This window comes from Danio rerio, chromosome 25, assembly GCF_049306965.1.
Source record: "Danio rerio strain Tuebingen ecotype United States chromosome 25, GRCz12tu, whole genome shotgun sequence".
NCBI classification, from domain to species: Eukaryota; Metazoa; Chordata; class Actinopteri; order Cypriniformes; family Danionidae; genus Danio; species Danio rerio.
The window spans coordinates 3,980,826-3,997,969 of record NC_133200.1 but is presented as its reverse complement, the minus strand read 5'-3'; the positions used below and the strand labels follow the sequence as shown (position 1 = coordinate 3,997,969).

At 40.0% G+C, this 17,144-nt stretch overlaps 1 protein-coding gene across 2 annotated transcripts; it reads left to right on the top strand.

Moving 5' to 3' along the window:
• The first annotated feature begins 2,564 nt into the window (after positions 1-2,564).
• gpr22b (G protein-coupled receptor 22b) lies at positions 2,565-16,014 on the top strand. 2 transcript variants are annotated; one of them, XM_005170666.6, is made up of 3 exons: positions 2,565-2,863; positions 3,561-4,177; positions 12,312-16,014. In XM_005170666.6, exon 3 carries the CDS (start codon positions 12,316-12,318, stop codon positions 13,636-13,638), a length of 1,323 nt encoding a protein of 440 aa, XP_005170723.1. In that variant the 5' UTR covers positions 2,565-2,863; positions 3,561-4,177; positions 12,312-12,315; the 3' UTR covers positions 13,639-16,014. The 2 variants fall into 2 exon arrangements, with proteins under 2 accessions (XP_005170723.1, XP_021326259.1); XM_021470584.3 differs by having other exon boundaries at positions 2,565-2,874.
• Positions 16,015-17,144: the final 1,130 nt, after the last annotated feature.

The window sequence follows — 17,144 nt, the reverse complement described above, 5'->3', positions numbered from 1 at the left end:
TGTGAATTTAGTCACAGTATAGTGATTAATGCTCTAAAATGTGTTCTTTTTAAATGTCTCTGTAAAAATAAAAATAAAAATCCCTTTTAAACACATTATATTTTATTTTGAGAAACATTTAAAATATTTTGGAGCAGTAAACGTGTCAGGCTAAATTCATTATTGACCTCTGCGGTCTTCATTTACTTTAAATTGAATTTAAAACAGCATCTTTTCTGCTGAGATATTGTTGTACTAAAAAAAAAAACGTAAATAAAAAATCCTACACATACCTTACAGTTTGGCAGAAAACAGTATTACAGAAAATGTCGACGTTTTAAAACCTTGACTTTTCCAAACAACAGTATACCTTGAAAACGGTAATTGTCCCATGCCTCTGAGACTGAGAGGTGAGTTTCTGAGAAAAATTAGAAAATCTTATTTTAAAAATATTAAATTCAAATAACTACAATAACATTGATATTTTATTAAGATTTCAGAAACCACATGTAACATTACCAGAATTAAATTCTATTTATTACATCAAAGTCAGCTCTGAACTTTATTTTACTACGTTTTACTACTTTTTTTTTAAAGGGCCATGAAACCCCCTCGTTTCAGCAGGGTGTTTTCACACCTCTACTTTGGAAAAAGCCAGAAAAGTGGGCGTGTCCAGCTTTGTTTAGGGGGGAGTGTCGGAGGAACTAAAGAGGCACGGTGTGGGAGTGTTTATTTGGGCACGCGACTATGTTTACATGGGCATCTGTAGTCGAATTATTTGCCAAATTATTAAATGGTGGACTTTAACTGTCTTTCATTCAGAGAATTCAGTCATGTCCCTCGCGACAAACGAAATACTTGATTCGAGGAGCTGCTCTAAGCGTGTATTTTTCATGCAATGTTTGATACCGCACGGCGAATGAGAGAAAAAAAAAACTCAGCATTTCCTGGAAACTTAGATGCACACGGCAGGTAGCGTCAGAAAGCCGCGTGTGTTATTCCGGTCACTAAATGCGGTAAAAACCCTACACAAGGTTAAAGTTTGGTTGTGGTGCTAACATGTTTACACTCGGTGCAATAGTTTGTTCGATACGATACGAACAAACTGAATAAACAAAGAGCACTGGTCGCTCACTTACCAAATCTGTAGAGACAGGACAATCACCAGCAACTAGAGCCGCGTCTTTATTAAGAGGAGACTACAAGCGAATCCGGATCTCAGCGCTTGCAGATGAGAACAGCTCTCAGGTAAACATTAATCCTCCTTAGACACGTAAGTTATTGTTGTCGAGCGTCGCGTACACTGTTAATCCACACGTGACTCCAGCTGAGCTCTCACAGAGAGAAAATGAACACAAAACTTAACTGCAGCAAACTATAAAAGCAACACTTCACGCTTGTTTCGCCAACACAACGTGGCGTCTCTGTCGTCTAAACACTGTGACAGTAATGAATATTAATGAAGTTGCACAATAGAGCGCGCTGATTGGTTTAAACCAAGCTTTACTCATGCATTAATGCAGCAGGCTGTAAGACGTAATAAGACTCACTCTGGCACAGACGTCCAGTCTGCACGCTGGAATACACGCTATTATGTCATGACCGTGACGCAGCTTCAAAAATTCGTTTCAAACCGGAAGTACAAATTTGCTTAAAATAACGCAAAAACAACCAATTTACACTTTTTAGTGAAGTATAGGTGTCCTAATAGTGTTTTTAGCAGTGTGGGACACAAATACGACTGTCAACTGCTCAAAACATGTGTTTAGGTGTTTCGTGACCCTTTAATGAAAAATTGTTTGTGCCTTTTTTGGACATTTGAGTTCGACTGAGACTTTTTGTTCTATTTTTTAATCTATTTTGCTCAGCCATTTTGAAACACTGAGGTGTTAAATTTAATTTCTATATTAGGAAATAAAACCTTTATTGGTGTTCTTTCAACCTACATTCAGTATGAGTAAAATACTTAAGTAGTTTTAAAATCAGATACTTTAATACTTTTACTCAAGTCTTATTGAAATTGGTGACTTGTAATGGAGTCATTTCTACAGAAAGGTATCTGTACTTTTACTCAAGTATGGTTTTCAGGTAGTCTTTACACCTCTGCCTAGATGACATTTGGTGCATGCAAAAATTCCCCCCTATAAAGATCATTGCAATGCATTCAATGAGTGATGCATGTGATTTTTAAGTTGCATGTGGTGCAGTTTCAAATAACAGCCAAATGGATGCATCAACAGTCTTCCAAAACTGCCTGCAAGCCACAAAACCCTGCCTGTACACAGGTTTGGAAGCTTTTTCCGTCCCTTTTCCCAGTAGACACATATCCATTTTCCTCACAGAGCACTGCATCAAATATGAATGAAAACACGCAACTCCGACACGGTGTTCAAATAGAACCCAGAAGCATCTCCGCAGGGACTGACAGACGCAGATCGCAGGATGGAGGGAAAAGCTGGATGACAAGAAAACAAAAGGAAGAGAGCGCATCGCCGCTCTCCGGGGGAGGAAAGGGTTAACCCCATTACGCCAGACCAATCGGAGCGCGGAGCAACACTGCAAAACCGCCGCAGTGAGAGAGAGAGGGAGACGAAGATAGAGGAGCGGACGAGAGAGAGCAAGGATGAGGAGGCGCAACAGAGGGGAGCATCGGCAGCACTTCAACACATCACAGTTTGAAGACAGCAAGAGCAGAAAAAAGCAAGACAGCAGATCAAGTCCGGCCGACAGTTCACACCGACACCGTTTGATTCATGCCTCCCAGGAGGGAATCGGGTTTAAGACGCACTGACATGCAAAAGTGTGTGCACTTGTGGATCTCAGACGAAGAGGACGATGCTCTGGTGAAGCGCTAAACGATGCACGTTGATCAGAGATGAGAAAGGTAAGCAGAAGGTATTTAAAACTTTAAATGCGATAGCTCTGCATGTGAAAGCATGACAATCCAGCAGATGTGGAAACTTAGTATCGCAGATACATCGTTAGAGCGGATTTGACCTACTCGGATCAAATCAAAGCCAAATAATTAGGTTTGAAACATTTGTTGACGACTCTATGAATGCGATGTCTGTGTTCTGTGTTGTGTTATTAACCTGCTGCTGCCTGTGAACAGCATTCTTACTTTAGTTAGTCTATCGATCCACGTCTCCGCTGACAAATATCGCCTCCAAAATCTAATCGATCCTTACAGTACCCCCCCCCCCCCCTCCATCTTCAATTTGTCTGCAGGACTGTAACATCTGTGAACAACGCTGTGTGTGTACAATCTCCACGTCGTCACACGTGATATCCTCGCACGGCCGTTGACTGAAACATGATGTGAGAAAGTGCAGGCATAAAACAACACAGGTGCTTCCCTAAAAGGCATTGCTTTGGAAATGAAAAGTGTTTGCACATTGTTCCCGAGATGCACGAGGTCATCCGTCAACCCCCTGCGGTTTCGCAGATGTGCACCCTTCGCATGGACGTCCACAGCATTTCCTTAGAATGCTTTGCACATGGAAGTCGTGATGATAGATTGGACGCAGGTTTAATGAAAGATAGATGCACTAATCAATACTCCTTTGCTTTTCTTCTTGCAGAGCTGGAGAAAGCTGCTTCCAAAGTGTCGTGCATTTCTCAGGAAGACCTGCGTTGAGTGTGTGAACTTCCCAAGTTGAAAACACCACCGATGCAGAGCGGTTCGATCCATGATGACGCAGCCTAAAGGTGACCTTCTTTGAGAGGACAGGAAATTGCATCATAGACTAACACCTCAACAATTCACTGACCTTGGATTCCTCGGCAGATGGCACATGCAAATCAGCAAATGCAAATCAATATGGATTTATCACCTTCCAGGGGTTATAAAACCGCACTGACGGGAGTACATCAGCACTGAAGGAATTTTCTTTGCACGAAAGCAACTCGATGTGGATGTAATGAGCAACTAATCAGGTGTCAGGCTAGATTAGAAAAGGAAATGGATTGTTTGTCATTCACCAAGATCGTCCACTTTCTGTTGGTCATGGCTGGGGAGCGAATGCATCGTTCGCTTTAGTGACAATCAAAGAAATCCCAACGCGTCGGATTACGAGGAGTGCTGAAAACTTCCTTGAAAGGCCATGCCTGCGGCTGATGTACAAGTTGTACCCCTTCCAGACCTTTCCGTCTTGATCGCTGACTCCCGAGGCTGAGAAAAGAAGCTGGAAGGGGAAGGGTAAGTCAACAACTGCGTTAAATAAACCAATCAGACATTTAGTCGACTTAATAATGTACGACGTGTTGTGTTTTACCTCCTGAAGACATTCGAGGAGTCTCCATATGGTTTCACTCAAAGATCGTATCAAAACACAAAGAGTTATTAGCACACAATTGGCAGCTCAATCTGCATACACTGGACTAAATTACAAAAGCAAGGCTCTAAATACTCTCCCTCAAGGTGATGAATGAAAGGCAGCACTAAAGATCGTCACATATGCAAATAGAGCGATCCATCACTGTGCAACAAACGCATTATGGACAGGAATAATGTCCAAAGTGTGTCTATTCATAGCAGCACCCAGTGCAGAATGGCCAGTGCATGACCAATGCATTATTATTAGTCAACGTGCATAGGGGAACGTCAGACATAAAGCCATTAGCAGCCCCCAGAGGGAATCTGCAGGCGTTTTGTGCAATTTCTGCACAGACCAGAGTCGAAAATCTCAGCAAAACATAATCATAAAGCGATGGAAGCAATATCAAATGAATGAACACAGCAGGCTTCGCAGGCGTTCACATCCAGCAGGAATCTCCCACTGATTCTGGCCTAGTCTTTGATTTAGTGCAAGGAAAAAAACATCTCTTAATCTGATGGTTTTGTTTGAGACCCCCAATAGATTTATTGAAATATATAACATGATGTGGCTGACGACTTTATTAGCTGTTACCCTTGTGAACCACTAGTGACAAACAGGGATTTACAGCAATCAAAACAGTTTAGGATGAATCCGAATGACATATATATTGTCTAATCTATTCTGTAAGATGAACAACTTTGTTAATGCAACATACATTCACACCGGCCACATTATTAGGTACACCTTACTTGTATCGACTTGGACCCTTTTTTGCCTTCAGAACTGCCTTAATCCTTCGTGGCGTAGATTCAACAAGCTACTGGAAATATTCCTGAGATTTTGCTCCATACTGACGTGATTTGTCGGCTGCACATTCATGATGCCAATCTCCCATTCCACCACATCCCAAAGGTGCTCTATTGGATTGAGATCTGGTGATTGTGGAGGCCATTTGAGTACAGTAAACTCATTGTCATGTTCAAGAAACCAGTCTGAGATGATTCTCGCTTTATGACAATGCACATCATCTTGCTGGAGTAGCCATCAGAAGATGTGTACACTGTGGGCATTAAGGGATGGACATGGTCAGCAACAGTACTCAGGTAGGCTGTGGCTTTGACCCCATGCCCAATTTGTACTAATGAACCCAAAGTGTGCTAAGAAAACACTACAGACAATTACACCACCACCACCAGCCTGAACTGTTAATACAAGGCTCGATGGATCCATGCTTTCATGTTGTTGACTAATTCTGACCCCTCATACAAATGTGGCAGCAGAAATGGAGACTCATCAGAGCAGGCAACGTTTCTTCAGTCTTCTAGTGTCCAGTTTTGGTGTGTCTGTGTGAATTGTAGCCTCAGTTTCCTGTTCTTAGCTGACAGGAGCGGCACCCGGTGTGGTCTTCTGCTGCTGTAGCCCATCTGCCTCAAGGTTGGACGTGTTGTGTGTTCAGAGATGCTCTTCTGCAGACCTCGGTTGTAACGAGTGCTTATTTGAGTTACTGTTGCCTTTCTATCAGCTGGAGCCAGTCTGGCCATTCTCCTCTGACCTCTGGCATCGACAAGGCATTTGCACCCACAGAACTGCCGCTCACTGGATATTTTCTCTTTTTCAGACCCTAGATATGGTTGTGCGTGAAAATCCCAGTAGATCAGCAGTTTCTGAAATACTCAGAAAAGCCCGTCTGGCACCAACAACCATGCCACACTCAAACTTAAATCCTCTTTCTTCCCCATTCTGATGCTCGGTTTGAACTGCAGCAGGTCGTCTTGACCATGTCTACATGCCTAAAAGCATTAAGTTGCTGCCATCTGATTGACCGATTAGAAATTTGTGATAATGAGTACCTAATAAAGTGGCCGGTGAGTGTATATCATACAACAAACTTAATACAAACATATCACATACTGTAGACGATGCAATAGAAAAAAGTAAAAGCACAACCCAACATGCCTCATGATAAATTCCACACATCAAATTTTTTTTTAATTTAGAAAAATATTTTCTATCTAATAGACAAACCTTTAAAGGCACAATATGTACGAAAATTTCATTAAAATATTCAAAAAACACTAGAAAGTTGTTTTATTTTTTGCTTACTCATGTACACTCCTCCAAATTTTGCAAGGAATGTTCAAATCCAAAAAATAAGGAGATTCTTACCTGTGAGACGGAGCATGCGCTGTGTATTTATGCTGATGAGATCACACAAGCTTGATATCCGGATTGGTTTACTAGAAAACAAGGAAACAGCAGCGAGGCTTTAATATGTTGTGTGTTTTATTAGACTGCACAGAGCAGCGGTATAACATTTGCCTAAAAAAGTCTGATTAAAGAAAAAAACTCAGGTGATCATAAGCTGAAGAGTAGTATTAAATGGTATATTAGCTTTTAACCTCACTCTGTAGCATTTACTAATAGTAATGCAATGTAATGTGTATTTATATAGCGCATTTATTGTGTATGGCCTTACACCCAAAGCACTTCACAATCGTGAGGGGGGTCTCTCCTCACCATCACCAGTGTGCAGCATCCACTTGGATGATGCGATGGCAGCCACAGGACAACGGCGCTAGTGTGTTCACCACACACCAGCTATAGGTGGAGAGACAGTGATAGAGCCAATTTGGTGGATGGGGAAGATTGGGTGGCCATGATTGGTACAGGCCAATGGAGGATAATTTGCCCAGGAGACAGGGGGTTACACCCCTACTCTTTACGAAAAGTGCCATGGGATTTTTAATGACCACAAAGCGTCAGGGTTTACTGTCTCATCTGACAGACGGCACTCACTGACAGTATAGTGTCCCCTTCGTTTTTACTGGTGACTCACACAGACCGCAGGTTGAGCGCCCCCTGCTGACACCACTTCCACCAGCAACCTAGTTTTCCCATGTGGTCTCGCATCCAGGTACTGGTCAGGCTCAGCCGTGCTTTGCTTCAGTGAGTAACTGCAGGGTGATATGGCTGTGGCTGTTGGTAGCTTTTAGCCTTACGCTGCTTCATACTACCATGATTATTAAGTATTAAACAGTTTAGCTCATCCATCAACATAATTTCTGTAACTGCGTCATCAAACTACGCCTTTGTTTATTATGAATAAAGTCCCTCTAGTGGCGAAAATGACATACTGTGCCTTTAATACTTTGTTTTGTTTAACATATCTAATATTTTATTATAATTTATTCATTCATTCATTCATTCATTTTCCCTTTGGCTTAGTCCCTTTATTAATCCGGGGTCGCCACAGCGAAATGAACCACCAACTTATCCAGCACGTTTTTACGCAGCGGATGCTCTTCCAGCTGCAACCTATCTCTGGGAAACATCTTCACACACACATACACTACGGACAATTAAGCCTACCCAATTCACCTGTACCGCATGTCTTTGGACTGCTGGGGAAACCGGAGCACCCGGAGGAAACCCACACGAACGCAGGGAGAACATGCAAACTCCACACAGAAACGCCAACTGACCCAGCCGAGGCTCGAACCAGCGACCTTCTTGCTGTGAGGCGACAACACTACCAACTGCACTGCCCAAATTTTTTGTTCTTTAAGAGAAAGTTCTTTCCATTGTTGGCCTAGTCCAGTGTTTCCCAACCCTGTTCCTGAAGACACACCAGTAGCCCACATTTTCCACCTCTCCCTTATCAAACACACCTGAATCAACTCATCAGAATGCTGTCAGAGACTCCAAAACCTGAAATGAATGGTTCAGATAAGGGAGACATGCAAAATATGTTCTGTTGGTGCGCCTCCAGGAACAGGTCTTATGACGCTATCAGATTTTCATTGCGCTAATTGCTTAAGTTTTTATCACATATTCAGTATATATTGACCAAAGCTGCTAAAAAAGCTTACTTGATGAGATCTGATCATTAAAAAACAGTGTGTATTTATTGTATATTTTCATTAATCATGTATAGAAATGCTCAGAGTAAACATTTAAATGCACTAAAATCAACTGTCAGAATTAAACATAATTAGTGACGGTGGCGCAGTGGGTAGCACGATCACCTCACATCAGGAAGGTCGCCGGTTCGAGTCTCGGCTGCGTCAGTTGGCATTTCAGTGTGGAGTTTGCATGTTCTCCCTGTGTTGGTTTCCTCCGGGTGCTCCGGTTTTCCCCACCAGTGCAGACATGCGCTGTGGGTGAATTAAGTAGGCTAATTTGTCCATAGTGTATGTGTGTGAATGAGTGTGTATGTATGTTTCACAGTGATGGGTTGCGGCTGGAAGGGCATCTGTAGTGTAAAACATATGCTGGATAAGTTTGGCGGTTCACTTCGCTGTGGCGACCCTGAATAAATGAACATTCAATACAACAATTACAAACTATTTTATGAGTTATTAAGCAAATCATCATAATCTAAGATCAATAAATGTTTTTGTTTTGTTTTTATTGAGTTTAATTAGTGTAGTAGTGTAGTGTAGTTAAATTAAGTAGTGTTAACAAATGGAGCCTCATTGAACAGTGTTAATGATCTTCAATCAATATCTCCTGCATGCGGCAAAGAAGTGGCGCAGTAGGTAGGGCTGTTGCCTCACAGCAAGAAGGTCGCTGGTTTGAACCTCAGCTCAGTTGGCGTTTCTGTGTGGAGTTTGCATGTTCTCCCTGCGTTCGTGTGGGTTTCCTCCGGGTGCTCCGGTTTCCCCCCCAGTCCAAAGACATGCGGTACAGGTGAATTGGGTAAGCTAAAATTGTCCGTAGTGTATGAGTGTGTGTGTGAATGTGTGTGTGGATGTTTCCCAGTGATGGGTTGCGGCCGGAAGGGCATCCGCTGCGTAAAAACTTGCTGGATAAGTTGGCGGTTCATTCCGCTGTGGCAACCCCGGAATAATAAAGGGACTAAGCCGACAAGAAAATGAATGAATGAATCTCCCGCATGCCGTAGGGCAGAATAATGTGAAATAATGAATAATGAAAAATCTGAAAATAAATACACTATTAAGTCCAATATTTGGTGCAGTAATAAATTCCAACAATTATTAATAATTATTCACTGTATTTTGAAGTGTCTTCTGTTGCATGGGTATATTTGTGGGAATAGTCGATAATACATTGCAGATTTTTCTTTTATGCCAAACATCATTATAAGATTAAGATCATGTTCCATGGGGATATTTTGTCAATTTCCTATCATTAATATATTAAAACTTAATTTTGATTAGTAATTTGCATTGCTTTCCCAGTACTGGGTTGCAGCTGGAAGGGCATCCGCTGCGTAAAACATATGCCGCAATAATTGGCGGTTCATTCTGCTGTGGCGAGCCCTGATAAATAAGGGACTAGGCTGAAGGAAGCACTGTATAGACAACTTTGAAGATGAATTTCTCAGAACCCTTAGATTTTCAAATAGTTGTAGCTTAGCCAAACATTCATTCAATTATTTTCTTGTCAGCTTAGTCTCTTTATTAATCAGGGGTCACCACAGCGGAATGAACCGCCAACTTATCCAGCACATGTTTCACGGAGGAGATGCCATTCCAGCCACAAACCAACACTCTTGCACACACTCAGATACACCACGGCTAACTTAGCTTATTCAATTCACCTCTACCGCATGTCATTGGACTGTGGACACTACACACAATTTAGTTTATCCAATTCCCCTGCAGCACATGTGTTTGGACTGTGGGGGAAACCGAAGCACCCGGAAACCCACGCCTACACAGGGAGAACATGCAAACTCCACACTGGGCTTGAACCAGTGACCTTCTTGCTGTGAGGCGATTTTGCTACCCACTACACCACCGTGACACCCTGGCCAAATTTTGTCCTTTCCTAATTATAAAAACTAGTTCATCTTATTTTAAATCCTATTTATTCAGCTTTTAACAATGTAAAAATCTTAATTTCCAAAGATTTACCTGTTTATGGACCACAGTAACATACTGTGTTTTTAATATCAGCATGTTATTTATGTTGGCCTTTATAAACGTTGTACTTTTGGTTCAGAATATGATTTGAAACTAGAATTTTATTACTACACTGTAAAAAAAAAAAAAAAGTTAATGTAAAAATCTGCAGCTGCTGTTGCCACAATTTTACCATTAAAAATATGGTAGAAATTGTAAAATATGCCTAAATATATTAACTAAAGTATGAGGTGACGGCAAACAACCCCAAAACCATTTAGTCGTGACAAGCTTTGGATGTTTATATCAGTTAATAAAGCTAATTTTGGAGCACACTGGCTTATAGATATCCTTAAAACCTACAGCCTTAAACTAACATCTAAAATTTAGTATTCTATAGTCACAGTTTTAGTCAGAATTGTTCGCCCCCTGTTTATTTTTCCCCCCCATTTCTGTTTAACGGAGAGCAGATTTTTTTCAACGCTTTTCTAATCATACTTTTAACAACTCATCTCTAATAACTGATTTATTTTATCTTTGTCATGATGACAGTAAATAATATTAGACTAGATATTCTTCAAGACACTTCTATACAGCTTAAAGTGACATTTAAAGGCTTAATCGAGTTAATTAGGTTAATTAGGCAGGTTAGGGTAATTAGGCAAGTTATTGTATAATGATGGTTTGTTCTGTAGACTATTGAAAATATATAGCTTAAAGAGGCTAATAATATTGACCTTAAAATGCTATTAAAAAATTAAAAACAGCTTTTATTCCTGTCAAAATAAATCAAATAAGACTTTCTCCAGAAGAAAAAATATTATCAGACATACTGTGAACATTTCTTTGCTCTGTTCAACATAATTTAGGAAATATTTAAAAAAAGAAAAAAAAAAAATCAAAGGAGGGCGAATAATTCTGACTTTAACTGTAAAAATGATCAACTAGAAGTAGAGTTATGTTTTTCCTAAAATTTGGACAGGCGACAATACTTTTGTCAGGTAGTGTATAGTAGGAAAACTTACTTTTAACCGGGTTACTGATTTTTCCAGGTTACAGAGTTTTAGCATGATGGTGTTTAGCAGTTGTGTGAATGACACTGATAGCCTTCAGTGTATTACTGCTTCTTTGCCTGTGGACAAGTTTTGTGATGAGCTTTTTTTTAAAGGTCCCGTGAAGTCCTTTGAATTGAGGCGTTTTTATTTAATGTTTAACGTAACCTCAACTAAAAAATGAAGAGGGCAGGACAGAGTAGCTCCTCCCCTTTTAGTTTTTATCACAGCTTTGCCAGTGAGAGTGGTTGAGATCAAGCAAATGAGAAGAAGGGGGTGGAGCATGTCAGATACTAGAGAGCGTTTGATTGGTCAGAACAGTTGATAAGAAACTGAACTATGAGGTGACGTCAAAATGAATCTTTGACCCATTTAGGCGGAATTGATAAACTGCAAAGTTTAGATGTTGATATCAGTTTTATATTTTCTAAAATTGCAAATTTTGGAGCACTAGCTTATAGATATCCTTAAAAAGAATACTGAAAATAAAAATTCATTATTGTAATATCACGCGACCAATAAAGACCAATTTTTGCCAGTGTAACCTCGCCGGTTCGATCCCAGCTCAGAGCGAGTTGGGTGGTGTTGGACCGGCGAGGTTACACTGGCAAAAATTGTCCTTCCTCATGGGAGTCGGTTGCTCTAACAAGGAGGCTAAAGTCCATGGCCTCTAGCGTCTGTCGCTAGAGCACCTTTAGAGGTCAGAGGAGTGAGGTTTACCTGCACAGCACCTACTAGCTGGCCTCGGTTACACTCATCCCCCTAAACCTCACTCCCATCCGGGTCACGGCACCAATGTAACCCACTGGTCCTACACCACCCAACCCACTCCGAGCTGGTATCGAACCGGCGACCTTCCGCATGGGAGTAGGTTGCTCTAACAAGGAGGCTTAAGACCATGGCCTCTAGCGTCTGTCGCTAGAGCACTTTTAGAGGTCAGAGGAGTGAGGTTTACCTGCACAGCACACACTAGCTGGCCTCCGTTACACCAGTGCAGAATTCTACCACTATTACAAAAGTTTCCATTGATGCACAGTTATTGTACAAGATCATCCTACATGCTTTTCCTGACTGTTCATGTGTTTACCTTTCAGGATAATGCACGTCCCTCCCGCCGCGGAGGAAGAAAGCACCATGAGTAACGTTACCGTCCTCGACATCACAGAGTCCGTGAGTCCCGTCATGACGGCGGCCGGTGGCCCGTACCCGTACCCGCTCAGCTTCCAGGTGTCTCTGACCGGATTCCTGATGCTGGAGATTGTCCTGGGACTGAGCAGCAACCTGACCGTGCTAGCGCTCTACTGCATGAAGTCCAACTTGGTCAATTCGGTCAGCAACATAGTCACGATGAACCTCCATGTGCTGGACGTGCTGGTGTGCGTTTGCTGTATCCCTTTAACCATCGTAGTGTTGATGCTTTCCTTACAAGGCGACACGGTGCTTGTTTGCTGCTTCCATGAGGCCTGCGTGTCATTTGCTAGCGTGGCTACGGCGGCTAACGTGCTAGCTATCACTTTAGACCGATACGACATATCCGTTAAGCCGGCCAATCGCGTACTGACTATGGGCCGAGCGGTGGCTTTGTTGGGATGCATTTGGGTGCTGTCTTTTGTTAGCTTCTTGGTGCCGTTTATCGAAGTGGGATTTTTGGGACCGGAGCCCACGCTAGCCAATCAAACCGCCGTCGTGCATGTTAACGAATATTACACAGAGCTTGGTTTATACTACCACCTAGTGGCTCAAATCCCAATTTTTTGCTTGACTGCTGTGATTATGTTAATGACGTACGCTAAGATACTTCAGGCGCTCAATATTCGAATTGGAACGCGCTTCCATGCGACGCAAAAGAAGAAGAAGAAGTTGCGAAGAAAGAAGAATTTTTCGCTAATGTCGACGTCTGAGCAGCAATTGCCAGAAATCACGGACGCCTCGCAGAGCAGTGGTGGAACTCGGGGAAATGCGCCGTTAGGTATGCGCACTTCAGTTTCCGTGATCATTGCTCTTCGTAGAGCGGTTAAACGCCACCGGGAGCGCCGTGAGCGACAAAAGCGAGTTTTCCGCATGTCGTTGCTCATCATCTCCACGTTTCTTCTGTGCTGGACGCCTATTACCGTTTTAAACACTGTGATCCTCAGCGCAGGCCCCAGCGATCTCACGGTTAAGCTGCGATTGGGATTTCTGGTCATGGCCTACGGCACTACAGTCTTCCATCCGCTGCTGTACGCATTCACCAGGCAGAAGTTCCAGAAAGTGCTGAAAAGCAAAATGAAGAAGCGGGTGGTGTCCATCAGCGAGGCGGATCCACTGCCGAACAACGCAGTGATCCGAAACTCCTGGATCGATCCCAAGCGGAATAAGAAAGTGACGTTTGATGATCACGAAGCAAGACAGAAATGTCTGTCGTCTGAAGATGCAGACTAAAGACAGTTCGAGGCTTCCAAAAACAGGAACTAGTTCTCATTAAAGCACTGTTATTTATTCTATCGAAGCTTGTTTCTGATATGGAATTAAAAAAAATACGTTTTTTGTTACAATTACGTGTTTATATTTAACAATTAAGACTTTTCTTTTTACTACTGTGAGATTAAGCTCCTAATTTTGGGTTTATTTACAGCTCAATTCTGACTTTTTTCCCATGTCATTTTGAGTTTACAGCTTACGGTTTTGTCTCTTTAGTAGTTTTGAAATTGTAACTTTTTTGGGGAATTCTTAGTTTGCATTTCAAAACTCTGACCTTTACAGTTTACATCTTGCAATTTTGACTGTATTGGAATTTCAGAAGCTGCAATATTTAGTAATAATTGGTTTATATCACACAATTCTGAGATCTTACTCTGAGTTTTGAGCTTAACATCTGGAGATTGTAACTTTTTTGGAATTGTTAATTTATATTACAAAAATCAGCTATTTTCCATCTAAATTAAAGTTACATCTTGCAATTTTGACTTTTTAGGAACTTTGTAATCGTAACTTTTTTGGAAAGACTCAGTTATTTTACAAAATTCTGACATTTTGCCTCTGAATTTTCAGTTTACATCTGGCAATTTTGATTTTTAAGGGGAATTCTCAGTTAATTTACAAAACTCCGCAATTTTCCCTCTAAATTTTAAGTTTAGATCTTGCAGTTTCATTCATATGTGTCACACAATTCTGAGATCTTTCTCTGAGTTTTGTGTTTAACCTCCAGAAGTTGTTACTTTTTTGGAATTCTTAGTTTATAATACAAAACTGCAATTTTCACGCAAAAATTTAAGTTTACATCTGGCGATTTTAACTTTTTTAGAACTGCATTCATTAATTTTCTTTTTCGGCTTAGTCCCTTTATTAATCAACGGTCGCCACAGCGGAATGAACCACCAACTTATCCAGCATATGTTTTAAGCAGCGGATGTCCTTCCAGCTGCAACCCATCACTGGGAAACACCAGTTCACCTATAGTGCATGTCTTTGGACTGTGGGGGAAACACCTGGAGGGAACCCACACGAACACGAGGAGAACATGCAAACTACACACAGAAATTGCCAACTGACCCAGCCGGGACTCGAACCAGCGACCTTCATGCTGTGAGGGGATTGTGCTATTGTGACACCCCTTTTTTGGAACTTTGTAATTGTAACTTTTTTTGCGGAATTCTTAGTTAATTCACCAAATTCTTCCATTTTCACTCAAAATTTTAAGTTTAGATCTGCCGATTTTTACCTCATAAACTGTGTAATTGTAACTCTTTTTGGAGAATTTTCATTTAATTTGCAAAATTCAGCTGTTTTCCCTATAAATCTAAGATTACATCTTGCAATTTAGATTTTTTGAGGGGGAATTGTCAGTTAATTTACAAAATTCTACTGTTCTTAAAGGTATATTTATATTTTAAGTCTACACATATCTATACTTTAAGTCTACATCTAGCAAATTTGACTTTTTTTGAATTTCGAAAGTAGCTACTTTTTTGGAATTCTTATTTTATAAATCACAAAATTTAAACATTTTCCTTCTCAATTTTGAGTTTATGTCTTACAATTTTGACTTTTTTGGAACTTTGCAATTGTAACATTTTTGGGGAATTCTCATTTAGCTGATAAAACTACTCCATTTTCTGTCTTAAATTTTAAGTTAGGTCTTGCAATTTTGACTTTTTAAAAACTTTGTATTCGAGACTTTTTTGGGTGGAATTTTCAGTTAATTTACAGAATTCGTCTGTTTTCTCTCTAAATGTTGAGTTTACATGATGCAATTCTGACTTTTTTGGACTGAGTGGGAGCTTTGTGTTCAGCTTTTGAAATATGGAACTTTTTTAATTGCAATTTTGACCTTATTATAATTTCAGAACTAGAATTATTAGTTTTTGTTTTCATCCAATTGAACAATTCAGAGTTTATCTCACACAATTTAGTTTTTGTTTTTTTCGCCTCACAATTACAATTTGAATTATTTCAAAACTGCAAATTCACATTCAAAAATCTGCAAGATAAATTCCACTTAGTTTTCATTCCACTCCAGAAATAAGCTTCCATAGTCTTATTCATAAAGGGAATCACACGATGTGAATATTAGTCGTACATGAGCAGGCACTGAATAATCTGTTACTATTTATAACAATCTTGGAATATAATATAATAGGTTTCATAGAATGATACTATTGCAGTTACAAGGTGCATGTCCTTTATAAACCACTGTAAGTACTGTAAATACATGACAAATGAGATTTGTACATACTCTTTATCGGTTATGTACCTCTATTATAGTCTGTGTATACATGTATTTGTAATAAACTAGGTGGGGTGGGGGGAAAGAAATCCATCTCCAGTTTGACTTGAAATCAGGTGAACCTTGATTAGTCATGTCTGATCCTTCTGCAGGAGAAGATAGAGGAGAATTAAAGGCAAATCATCAGCAATTCATGTGTCAATCACCAAACAGGAATAAAACGCCAAAAAGCACTTACAAAAGCTGTCTTGTGAAACATCGATAGGTTTGAAACGCAAAAAACTGCAATAATCACAAAACAAAAGACAATTCCAGCATCAAATATCACCAATAATCAAAAACAAAGACAATCAAATATCACTAATAATTACAAAAAAGATATATCACATATAACCAATAATCACAAAGAAAAGACAATTTCTGCATCAAATCACCAATATTCACAATTTCTGCATTAAATATCACCAATAATCAAAAACAAAGACAATCAAATATCACTAATAATTACAAAAAAGACAATTCCTGCATCACATATCACCAATAATCGCAAAGAAAAAGACAATTTCTGCATCAAATCACCAATATTCACAATTTCTGCATCAAATATCACCAATAATCACAAAGAAAGACAATTTCTGCATCAAATATCACCAATAATCAAAACATAAAGACAATTCCTGCATCAAATACCACCAATAATCACAAAGGAAAGACAATTCCTGCAGTGAATCACCAATAATCAATTCCTGCATCAAGTATTACCAATAATCACAAAAAAGACGAATCCTGCATCAAATATCACCAATAATCACAAAGAAAAGACAATTCCTGCATCAAAAATGACCAATATTCACAATTCCTGCATCAAACATAACCAATATTCACAAAAAAAGACAATTTCTGCATTAAATTGCCAATAATTACAATTCCTGTATCACATATCACCAATAATCACAACGAAAAGACAATTCCTGCTTCAAAAATGACCAATATTCACAATTCCTGCATCAAACATAACCAATAATCACAAAGGAAAGACAATTCCAGCATTAAACCGCCAATAATTACAATTACTGCATCAAATATCACCAATAATCACAAAAAGTCAATTCCTGCATCAAAAAATGACCAATATTCACAAAGAAAAGACATTTTCTGCATCAAATCACCAATAATCACAATTCCTGCATCAAACATCACCAATAATCACAAAAAAGACGAA